Source organism: Chinchilla lanigera, unplaced genomic scaffold (genome assembly GCF_000276665.1).
Source record: "Chinchilla lanigera isolate Chin_1 unplaced genomic scaffold, ChiLan1.0 scaffold00211, whole genome shotgun sequence".
Classification (NCBI taxonomy): domain Eukaryota; kingdom Metazoa; phylum Chordata; class Mammalia; order Rodentia; family Chinchillidae; genus Chinchilla; species Chinchilla lanigera.
In genome coordinates this window covers 109729-122318 of record NW_004955612.1, presented here as the reverse complement: position 1 = coordinate 122318, position 12590 = coordinate 109729, and the positions used below count along the sequence as shown (strand labels likewise).

The 12590-nt window shown below is 39.1% G+C and overlaps 1 protein-coding gene across 7 annotated transcripts in view; it reads right to left on the bottom strand.

The window, feature by feature from the left end:
• Positions 1-12577, bottom strand: part of Ttll5 (tubulin tyrosine ligase-like family member 5) — a gene marked incomplete at its 3' end in the record, with an annotated part of 241514 nt that extends 228937 nt beyond the window's left edge. For 2 of the 7 annotated variants that reach the window (XM_013510126.1, XM_005414950.2), the window contains 3 exon segments: positions 5284-5390; positions 10697-10865; positions 12431-12577. In XM_013510126.1, coding sequence (XP_013365580.1) covers positions 5284-5390; positions 10697-10770 — 181 coding nt within the window. In that variant the 5' untranslated portion in view covers positions 10771-10865; positions 12431-12577. 7 annotated transcript variants of the gene reach the window in all.
• Between the last annotated feature and the right edge of the window lie 13 nt (positions 12578-12590).

The window sequence follows — 12590 nt, the reverse complement described above, 5'->3', positions numbered from 1 at the left end:
TAAAAAAAGTAAATATATAGTAAAATAGTTATTAATACACAGTATTAGGGCCAGGGATATAGCTCAGTGGCACAGCACCTGCCTTTTAAGCGTGAGGTCCTGAATTCAATTACTAGTACCAGAAAAAACCCACAATATTATATGTAGTAAGTTATGTATTTTACATAAAATTTAAATGCCATTAATATTCTTTCTCTTCCTCCTAATAAGAAAACTATAGTGTATACCATGCTCAGTGGCAGTCTTCATTCTTACAGTACCTTAGCACTAACTAGTACCTAACTGTAGCCTAACTCAGATACACTGCACATGTTCCAAAAGGAGAATGCAAGGGGCCAGGGATATAGCTCAGTGCCATAAGTGCCTGCCTGGCAAATGCAAGGTCCTGAGTTTGATTCCTGGTACCAAAAAAAAAAAACAGAGAGAGAATGCAAGAAAGTTGACTGGAATGATATAAAGCAACTATCACTGCTGAGGACTTTTACCTCACAGTCAAGCTCTGTGTCCAAAAATGCTACAGTACTGTATTATAAATTAGTGATCTAAGCCAGACCTAGCCTGCAGACAGGACCTGTTTGACATTCATGTATTCTGAAGTAAAACTGTGTTAGTGATTAGCTGCTAATCTTTAAAAATCAAAAGAATCCATATAAAAGTCTAGTTTCCTGAGCTTCTCTTGAGAAGCCTGGCAACCATACTATGATGGTTCATTTTACATGTCAACTTGACTAGGTCACAGGATCCCTGGTTAGACATTATTTCCAGGTGTGTCTGTAAGAGCATCTCCAGGAGAGATCAGCATTCAAATTTGTGGGCTAAGTAAATCAGATTACCCTCCCCAACATGGGTGGGCATACCCAGTCTACTGAGGGCTTGAACAGAACACGAAGGTGGCTGAACTTGCTCTGTCCCTACCAGACTCTGAGCTGAGATGAAGATCTCTGTCCTCACCACTCCCGGTTCTCAGGCCCTCAGACTCACCCTGGGATCTACACCACTGGTTCCTGACTCTGGGCCTTCTAACAACAACCCTACTTGTCCTGGATCTCCAGGATGCAGACAGCTGATCAAGGGACTTAGCTTTCAGAACTGTGTGCGCCAATACCCTATACTAAATTCCTTCTGTTGTCCCATGCCCCACTCTTTACCTCCTTCCTCCTGCTGTATTCTATTGTCTGTCTCTGAAGAATACTGACAAATACACTGAGGCTTTTTCTCCCACAGCAAGAGTCAACAAGAAGAAAAGAGGAGTCAATTAAAGAAATGCAATTGCAACTGAACCCACCCAAATGTCCAAGAAGGAACCACTTTACCCCATGTTTTCTTTCATAAAAAGAAAGAGGAAGGAAAGAAGGTCAAGAAGGTAAAGAAGGAAAAGAAGGAAGGAAGGAAGGACAGACAGGCAAGCAGGGCAGGATCCTTCATGATTACTAGCAAATTGTCCAGGATCCTATTTCTCAGCCTATGAATAAACATGGAGTCAATTCCACCATGAGATCTGAATTTCCTCTTCCCCAGTCATTCATAGGTACCCCAAGAGTCAAAGTGCTAGGACCCTTGACAAGTTCCAGGACAGACTGCAGCAAAGCAAATGAAAACAAGGAACCATTAGCAGGAAAGTACCTAATTTAAATGTAAAAACTGATACTTAAGTTATTAGAAAACGGGTGGGGTGTAGTTCAGTGGAACAGCACATGATTAGCATGCACAGAGCCTTAGGTTTGATCCTCAGCATCACAAAACAAAAAACAAAGCAGTTACTAGAAAACATGTTTGAATAACCTTGACTAACTGAATTTATTTTTTTGAAACAATGTTTATGAAATCTAAGAATTTATTTTTTCGAAAACAATGTTTATGAAATCTAAATATGGATTAAGTATTTCCAATGAAAAATCACATGAGATTGAGATGTCTATATAAGTGTAAAATACATACGGACATAAAATATCCTACTAATGATTTTTTAATATTGAGAATATATGGAAATGACAATTTGGACACACTGGGTTAAGTAAAACATATTATTAAAATTAATTTCAACTTCCTACATAGCTTGGGTCATATGTCCATTGCTAGCCTATAAAAATATAAACTTTTAAAGGGGCAAATTAAAGGCAAATTAAAAATGCCTCATTCCAAAACAATGTTAACCTAAAGTTAAAAAATAGCTCTGCTGGCTCTAAAATACAATCCCATTTACATGTTTAAAATACATAAAACTTGGGAGGGAAAAACAAAGTTTTATTGAAGAAAAAGCCGTATTCCCAGAATATATCACAAATCAAGTATGAGAAACCATTTTATACCAAATTATTAACAGTGGAATCAAAAACTATCCAATAGATAAACAGAAAAAATACTATGGGCCTCTAACACAGACATCAACAAAAGATTACTGGTGTCCCAGATAACTTCTCAAGGGGATTTAACCACAGGCTTATGATCTGATCAGATTTATATCTTTTACACCATGGGACTCCGTAAAGAAAAAAGTAAACAAAAACTTACAAGTTCTAGAAAATATTGACAATATTGATGGATAGTATTTTCCAATAAATGGTGGGTAATCTAAAAATGGAGGGTCTGCTTATTACCATAGGATGCACAGATTATTTTATGTGACAAGCAGAACAATAGAGGCACGTGGGGCTTATTTCCTTCTTACCCACTCTGACATTTTGGCTCCAGTCACATTTAGTGGGAGTTTTTCAGCAATCTTCAGTTACTCAGGCTTCAAAGAACATGAAGGAACCATGTTGCTTTAAGTGGTAACTAGCAAATTGCTAAGGTGATTAAACACAAAGACCAGTGGGGAGGGCGGAGCACTCAAATCCCAAAAGCAGGTTGACAGTTCTCTGAGCTCCTGCCTCATTATAGGGTGACGATAGATCTTAAAGGTCATTTTAAAGTGGAGTAGATCCTATTCAACTCGTGAGCAAACAGTACAAGTTTTGAGTGTCTACTATGTACCATACATTAAATAATTGATTGTATTTCATCTGCACGATGTCTGCAAGATAGTATCCCCATCTAACTAATAATAAACTTGGTAAGAGAGTTTAAGTGACCTGCCCAAGACTCACTGCTAGAAAATGCCAAGGCTGATATATGAATCAATGACAGAGAACCCAAGAATGGACTCTTTCCACCACACCAATGGCAGTTCTGATCTGTACAATTATGACCTCTGATAACAGCTAGTCAGGACTCAGAGTGCTGCTTAGTGATACACAGATTCAGTGAACATTCTATCAACAGTCCAACATCAATTTGCAAGATGGAACAATTCCCTCTAAAATTCATATGGAATTGTAAAGAATTCTGAACAGCCAATACCATCTTGAAAAAGAACAATGTTAGAGGATTCCCACTTCCCTATTCCAAACCTTAATACAAAGGTATAGTAATCAAAACAGTATGGAATTACTGGAAGAATAAATGTACAGATCAGTGGCATATTAAGAGAGTCAACAAATCTATGGTCAATTGCTTTGACAGTAGTGCCAAGACCATTCAACAGGGAAAGAATTGCATCTTCAACTAATTGTGCTGGGACAACTGCAGGTCCACATGCAAAAGATGAAGGTAGAATTTTACTTAACTTTTTTTTTTTTGTCTTTTTTTGAGACAGGGTCTCACTATACAGTTCAGGCTGGCCTTGCATTTGCAACGATCATCCTGCCTCAGCCTCCCGAGTGCTGGGATTACAGGCATGTGCCACTACACCCAGCTTACATTATATAAGAATATTAACTCAAGATGAATCAAGACTATTTACAAGCATGGTGGCCCACATCTGTAATCCCAGCATTTGGGAGGCTGAGGCAGGGGGACTGCCATGAATCTGAGGCCAGCCCGGTCTACACAGTGAGCTCAAGGCCAGCCTGAACCACAGAACAAGATCCTGTCTTAAAAAATTAAAAAGGGATGAAGATTATTTAACTCTAAATATAAAATCTTAAACGTATCTTAGAAAAATATGTAGGGATATTTGGCTTTGGCAGTGGTTTCAGATATGATAACAACTACATAAGAAACAAAGGAAGAAAATAGATAAACTGAGTATCATCAAAACTAAAAGCTTTTGCTCATAGAAAAATAATTCACAGAATGCTCAGCATGAAAAACAATTCACAAAATAGGAGAATCATTGAGCCAGTAAGGATCTAATATCTCCAAAATGTACTCTAACAACTCAATAACAAAAAAGGACAACTCAATTTAAAAAATGGCCAAAGACCCTGAATAGACATTTCTCCAGAGATATACAAATAGCCAAGAAGCACATAAAGGAAGACTTGAGTTATTTATCATTAGGGAAAGGCTAATGAAAACCACAACAAGGTACCACTTCACAATCTGTAACATTAGTAAGGCTATGGAGAAGGTGGAACCCGTATACACTGCTGCTGGAAATGTAAAATGGTGCAGCTCTTGTGAAAAACAGTCTCGACAGTTCCTTAGTTAAACAGAATTACCTCACAATTCCATTCCTGGGTAATATTCCAAAGAAAGGAAAACAGATGTGCAAGAAGAAAGGTTTGTCTACAAACCTTTACAACAGCAGTATAAACAATGGCCCAAAAGTGGAAATACTACAAATGTCTATCACCTGATGAATAGGCAAGCAGAAGGTTGTATGTGAATTCAATGGAATATTATCCAGCCATAAAAAAGGACATATACACTTGCTTCAACGTGGATGGACCTTGAAAACATGCTATGTGAAAGAACCCAGACATGAAAAGCTGCAAGGTATATGATTTCACCTAAATGAAATTTCCAGAGTAGGCAAACTCAGAGATAAAAAGCAGATTAGTAGCTGCTAGGGGCCAGTGGGATCAGGGAGTGGGGTGTGACTGCTTAATGGGTACAGGCTTTACTTTTGGGGTGCTGAAAATGTCTTGAGACTGGACCGTAGCCGTGGATATGCATATTATGAATATACTAAGTATCAATGAAGTGTATACTCCAAAATGGTTAAAATGGTGAATTTTGTGACATGTCATTTATCACAATTTAAAAACAAAACTTGTACACATAATTCTGAGAAAATTCAAAGGAAAGACATCTGCAGAAAACAATTTAAGAAATTATAAACATTCTTTCAAGTAACAACTCTTCCTAGAAACAAGGCTCTTTCACTATGTCATATTAATTTTTCCACACAAAACAATTCTTCCTAGGAACACGGCCATTTCACTATGTCATATTACTTTTTCCACACAAAGCTGTCGGGCTCATGCCCAGCTTTGTCTTCATTAGAGAGATAACACCTACCTCCAATTACTCGGATATTATTGTCCTTTGTCAGAATAGCCTCAGCATGGAATACCAAAACTGGAATTCTCCTGCAGCCTCCAGTCCACATGATACATGGATGATCTCTACAACCATAAAATAAAGGGGAAGCTTGTTAATTTACAGCTCAAAATCTGAATTAACTGCTGCAGTAGATTACTATGGTGTGTTTCTTAGCAACTTTCCTTTCCTTCTGGAGAAAGAAGCCCAAATATCCTGTGGGAAATCACTCATCATCTTCCACTCTCAGCCATGATTTGTAACTACCTCCAGTTACAAGTGCCTGGGAGGGTACAGAAACCAATAAGAGCCCATGAGAAATAAGGAGACATGTGCTGAGACCCTCTGAGAAAGGAATGCTTCCTTTTTCTTCCGCAGCAACTATACGTGACAGTCTCTCTTTTTCTTGCTGGTTAAGGATAAGAATGAAAAGTGTGGAACTGCGACAGTCACTTCATGACATTAAGCGGAGAGTCTAGAGCTGTTAGTAAAGGAGGAAGTCAGTGGGAGCCTCGCTGAGAAAAGGAGGGAAATGAGATTGTGGGTAAAGAAGCTGGTGTTGCAGAATCAAGCCTTGCCTCAGTATGAGTTAATAAATTCCCTTTGTTATCAAGCATAGTTTGAGTTATACTTTAAATCCTTGACACATAAACGATCCTGATTTAGACCAAATAATTTACACTTCTCCTTTTACACGCTACAGTGCCTTTTCAAGCCAACTGGATGATCCATCGTAAGATTCAGAGCTAGAAACTCTAAATTAATGTCAGTGTCCCAATTAAAATCACATATTTCGGCTGGGCATGATAATGCACACCTAGTACTCCCAGCACTGGGAGGCTGAGGCAGGAGGATTACTGCAAGTTCGAGGCCAGCCTAGGCTACACAGTGAGTCCAAGGTCAGTCTGAACTACACAGACAGGCCCTATCTCAAAAAACAAACAAACAAACAAACAAAAACCAAGATTCATAAAAAATTGCATATTTTAAAAGAAAACTATGTTAAATGGAAGAATCTATATTTTTCTCTAGTATAAAACCATAGGGCAGGAAGGGGCTTCCAACTGTATTCTTCCCCTATCCTCAGGAAAATGCAGTATAAGTAATCTTAGATATTTTCTCACAGATGAGGAAAATCTTCAACCTCCTTAGGGTAAGGAGGTAGGAATGAAAAGAAAATGAAATGAAATGGAGTCCCTAGTTTGTGCTGGTCAACCAGAGAAGTGTGTATGCAGGTATTTGAACTCTTCAGAAAAAACACATTTCAGTGAAGTTCTATACACTGAACAATTAAACTTAACGCTCTGAAAATTAAAACTAATTCCTTAAGTGGAAGATCAGTTTAGCCAAGATTCACTCCATTCTTCAAAACTCACATGACCACACCCCTTAACAAAAACCATACCACTAATCTCAGAGCCGAGACATATGCTCCCAACCCAAGCTCTGAAAGATCCACCCTCTGAATGCAAAGGCAGGTAAGCTACACTCTGAGCAGTTAGGCAGCCTTTAGACTTGGATTGAATAGCTTTTTAGTGAGGTAAAGAACCCCATACCTACTTCATTTCCTATTTTCTGGAAATGGAACATGGATCATTATTGTCCTTGTTCTTGAATCTGGGCAATAGTACCTATTTGTGAGAAATGGTGCTTACAGGGTACAGTTTTAGCAACAAGGATTTTTTTTTTTTTTTTGGTGGTTTGCTTGCTTTTTAATCTTCTACATTTGTAAACTGTGAGCATGGGACCAGATGAGCCCTATAATCTCCTCTAAATACAAATTTTCCACTATTTTCTGTCATCTAGAGGAAAGAACAAGCACTCTAGATTACAAAGTCTTAGAAACTGGAAACTCTCCAAAGTCCCTTGTCATTCTAGCACTAGCTACTAGCTGGCACTACTGTGCCTTGGCATCTACAAACAATGCTACAGTCAAAATGCCTGATGAGAAGCAACACAATGAACAGATACACAGTGGGCAACAGCCAAGGCCCCTTCTATACTCTCTGTGGGAATCCACACCCCTGACAAAGAAATCCTTAGCTTACAACCTATAACATGAAAGGATAGTCAATAGAGCAACCACTGTGAATTCCTATCATTTTGTTTTGAGGTCATGCATCATTTTTGTTGCTTTTATGTTGTTTTGATTTTGCCTTCATTGTTGCTTTGTCAATTTTTTAATTTTTAAAATTAAAAAAAAGGATAGTCACCTAAAAAGTGCTTAAAGCAGATGCTAAATTGTCATTAAAAGCATGCTCCCACCAGGTGGTGCTAAAGGGAAAAAACCAAAATGGTGAGAAAACTGAACACAGGGACTTCACATTTTCAATCACATCAGAAACTGCTATATGTTAAGAAAACTTCTTCTGGGGGCACGAAAGAACAAAGGACTTGAGTGATCAGTTACTAAAGTAGGCCAGTATTTTAGTTCACTATATTGAAAGCGAAAGAAAATTTTGGTTTTTAAGAAGACCAATTTCATGAGGAATACATACTATTCACTCCTGGAAGCAGCCTACATAACTCAAGAATGGAGATGTAAGGTGGTGTTCGTATTCCTGCTCCTGCGCCTTCTTCATACCACTGCCTTCCCCATGTCTGCCTATCTTTCAGCCCCACTCCATGGTCCACCTTACAGCCTGTGATGATGCCTCCTTCTCTAAACTCCTGCAACACTCACTGTCTAACTGTTCTGATATAAAGCCACCTTTTAAGATAGAAAGTATAGTTACTAGGTATGCTGCAGCTCAGTATTAGAGCATTACTGTAACCCTGGGTTCAATACCCAGTACTGAAAAAAAAATTTTTTTAAAAAGAACTAAATTAAGGTTACTATATTATTTTTTCAGTGACTATAAAGAAACCTTACAATAGTTCTTATTTTGTTTTGTTTCCTTTAAGTGTTGCTAACCCAGAGCCTGGTGCACACTAGGGAAGCACTCTTACCCCTAAGCTGCATCTCCAGACCCTTACATTAAGTTCATATATGGAAGTTTCCATATCTACATATAAGTTTGTATTTAGGATTCCTGAACCAAATATAGAACAGTCTTTGTTCATGTGAAATAACACCATCTAAAACAAGGACTGCCAGGACAGTTTCTAAACCTAAAGCCAAAAACTGCCAGGCAGCTGGGTGTGGTGGCGCATGCCTGTAATCCCAGCACTCAGGAGGCTGAGGCAGGAGGATCGTTGCAAGTTCGGGGCCAGCCTGGGCTACAAACTGAGCTCAAGGCCAGCCTGAACTGCATAGCAAGACCCTGTCTCAAAACAAACAAACAAACAAACAAACAAAAAAACCCCAAAACCTGCGAGGCATTATACTTTAATAAAGCTTTGAAACCTACAAAGAGCAAACTGATGTCCATGGATATAAATCATAGGGTTGACAGACTTTCTTTTTTTTAGTAATACTAGGCATTCCTAACCATGGACATACATTTTTGGATCAAAGCAACACATTTTAAAAATAAAACGCGGGGCTGGGGATTTAGCTCAGCGGCAAAAGCGCCTGCCTGGCAAGCGCAAGGTCGTGAGTTCAGTTCCCGGTACCGGAGAAAAACCAAAAAAAAAAAAACAAAAAAAAAAACAAAACGCATCTACACCTCTTTACATGCCTTAAGATCTTCTAACTTGCAAAACTTTTCAAATGTAAGCCACTGCCCCAGATGTGATAAAAACGGATTTAAGCTTCCTAATGTATAAAACAAGTATCTGATAGATAAGATGTAAGCTGAGAAACAAAATTAATAGTTAAAAATCAACAGTAGGAGTTTGAAAAAGAAGATCAAAATTCTCATGAATTTGGATTGGAGTGAGGAATATCTTAAAATACATCTATATTTTACTAAGTTCTATTGGCAATTTAGCATTTCTCAATTATGAATACAAGCAACAAACTTTATGTTTGCACAAACTCGACACCTACAAATAAGAGATAATCTTGAAATGGAAAGACTGATGCTTGAGCAGAACTTAAAAATTTTTAGGAGCTGGTAAAAGGCAGCACACTGCAAGCAAAATGGGACATGGCAAAATAACCAGTGGGAATTATCCATTTAATTATCCTGAAAGAGAATGACCCAAATAATATTGTCAAATCACTATTATTTTCTATGACCTAACAACGAAGAGAAGCCTTTAACTTAAAGATTTATTAATGCTTCTATAATTTTCTTTAAATGATACTAAGTAATATTATACCTTATAAAAAGTCTACCATAAATTCAATATTAAAACCAGCAAGAATTGTGCCTTACACTTGTATGGTATGTTATAATTTACCAAGTAATCTCACCAATATTATTCTATTAACTCCCAATCATGTCCCTACAAAATAGCCTGGGAGATATTATTCCTGTTTTTCAGGTTACATAGCATGTGCATATCCAAAAGGATCACAGACACATAAAATATGTATGTTAACTTTAAGCTAGATTCTCTATTTTGTGTCAAATAATAATGTTAAAGAAAGCAAAATAGCAAAGTCCTTCAAAATCCAGGAAACGTAAGTCTGAAACTCAACCCACCACACTCTGTAAGGGTCCCTGAGGAAGTTTCTTGATACTTCTTTTTTGGAGACAGGATCACACTGTGTAGTTCAGGTTGGCCTTGAACTCACTATGGAGCCCAAGCTGGCCTTGAAGTTCCAGTCTCTTCCTCAGTCTCCTCAGTGCTGGGATTAGAGCCATGTACACTATACCCATCTTGACACTTCTAAGAATGAGTTTAGTAAAGTGGAAACAGTAACATCTTCACACTAAATAAGATGCAAGAGTTTAATCTTCAGATTAAATGAGGTAGAGAGCTTTACTATAGTCTATAATAGCTACACTAATTAGTATCACTCATTTTATTAAGAAGTTCAAACAGTCAAGAAAACTGACTCTTAACCTAACAGAATTCAAGAAAGCAACTGTGTGTTTCAGGATACACAGCACAGGCTACAGAACTCTAATATCCTTCCCCAAGTTGCTATGGTTACATGACTTCTTTATATACTACCATTCTACCATTGTAAAGGCTGTTAGGAAAGCTAGCATAATATAAATCAACATCACAGAGTCTGGGGAAAAGTATTTCCCCAATATATAAAAACTTCAAAATCTTCTGCATTGGAAATTCTGACCAAGAGATCACCAAGACCTACTACCTACATTTTCCATGTAGCATTGATGTTCACTCATAAGTCCGGAAACACAACTTCCCCTCAGTTGTGATGGCTGATAGAACTGAGCAATAAGATCTTGAATGAGATCATGGATAGAAGCTAAAATCAGAATCAGACAATATCAAAGGAAAGATATACAGGGCAAAAGAACATATGAGAAAAAGAAGCTAATTTTCATCCTAACAGCAAAGAACCAAAAGCAGGCTTGCTGGGACTTACTCTTGGCTTACCACCTCCTCATCCTCTGAGGATGACGCAGTTTCCTCCAGGTCCCGGGCCATCACAACTGGCATCTCCTTCAGGGTCTGTCATATAGTCAGCAAACAGGGGCCTCAGAGACCTCTCCTTGCAAATTCACTGGATCAGACAATTTGGGTGGCACAGATTCCTGCAAGAAAATCAAGTGATCTGAAACACAAGGCAGCTCTCTGTTCCTTGATTTTGCTGATGATCTTCCAAATAATGGAAGTGTGTATATTCCTAAATAGTGCCCAATCTCTGCAAGGTTACCTCTGCCACAGTGCCTCACATACGACACACAAATCTACATTTTTTCAAACATACTGTCTCTGTGCATATAAGAGCTGTTATTAAATTTGAGTTTCTCATGTGTCCTTTATACACTAGATCTTCCATTAACTAAAAGGATCAACTCCACTTTTAGGGCATCCTGAGTTAGGGGGCTGATTCCCTAAAACATAATTCTTTGCTAGACAAATCTAACTGGGGTTAAAAATAAAAATTAAAACTCAATCTTCAAGACCTTTCCAAGTATTTATTTAGACTCTATGAAAAGGACACTGAGCCAGGTGTGGTGGTTCATGCCTGTAATCCCTGCATTCGGGAGGCTGAGTCAGAAGGATCTTTGCGAGTTGGAGCCCAGCTTGAGCTACAAAGTGAGCTCAAGGTCAGCTTGAACTGCACAGCGAGCCTCTGTCTCAAAAAGACAAAAAGAAAAAAGAAAAGAAGAAAAGCACCCAGGCAAGATGCCATTATGTTTCTAGTCAAACCAATTCAACTAAACTAAAATACCAATAAATATATTTCCCCTAATCAAGGGTCATATACTTGGGAGGGGACCAATGTCATTCCGAATTATCTTAATAATTACTCTCTCTTAGTTAAAATCACAAACATCTATCTGAATCTTAAATTAGATTTAAGATTAGAAAACTTCCATCACAACACTTTGGGGGGGGGGTACAGGAATCAAACTCAGGACCTCGCGCTTGCCAGGCAGGCGCTGTGCCACTGAACTATATCCCCGGCCTCCCAACACATTTTTAACAAAATATTTTTCCATAGGAAAAAAGTACATGTTCATTGTTTTATGAGAGAGAAGTAAAACTACATATACTGTAATGAAAATGTCTAAATGCTCATAATCCCATTACCCTGAGATAACTACTCCACATCAATCTGTCCAAATGTTTTATGAACTCATATTTACGTTATTATTGTAAATAAGACAAAAAAACACCGATCCTGGTAAGGATCCCTACAGATCTTCAGAGGAAATATGGACAATATCAAATAACCTCAATGACTCTCCTCAGAGACTCCCAAAGGCATTTCCCGATCTTCCCAAAAGAATGCTAAGTCCTTTAACTTATCAACAAAACCTGCAAGCGAGGAAGGGATGCCAGCCTTTCTCTCGCTCCCTACAGACAGCGCAGAGACTTGGCTCTCGGAAGATTAAAGACTCGCTAGTAGGAGGTCTTGTCCTACAAGGGCATGACCTCAGCACCACGCCCAGCTCACCCCAATCCCAGGCAGGTCTGCAAAGTCTCCCCTCGGGAAGGGTTCGGCGACTCTGCCGCAGTGATCAGCCTGGCGCGCCCGGAGGCTAGCTAACAGCGGCTCCGGGACTCTTGCAGGGAAGTGCAGGGCGCCCGCCTAGGACCAGGAGCGAACCTCCCTCCAACAGGGGAGCGCGCGGGCGCAAGGATTTACCTGTCTCATCTTCCCATGGCTCGGGGCGGGCAGGCGGGGACCGAGCTCTGCGCCTACCTCCCTCCTCCTTCCCCAGCCAGGCTCACAGCAGCCGCCGACTGCTGCTTCCCCGTTACTACAACAACCAACAAGCAACCGCCCGCTCGGAGCCACCGCGCAG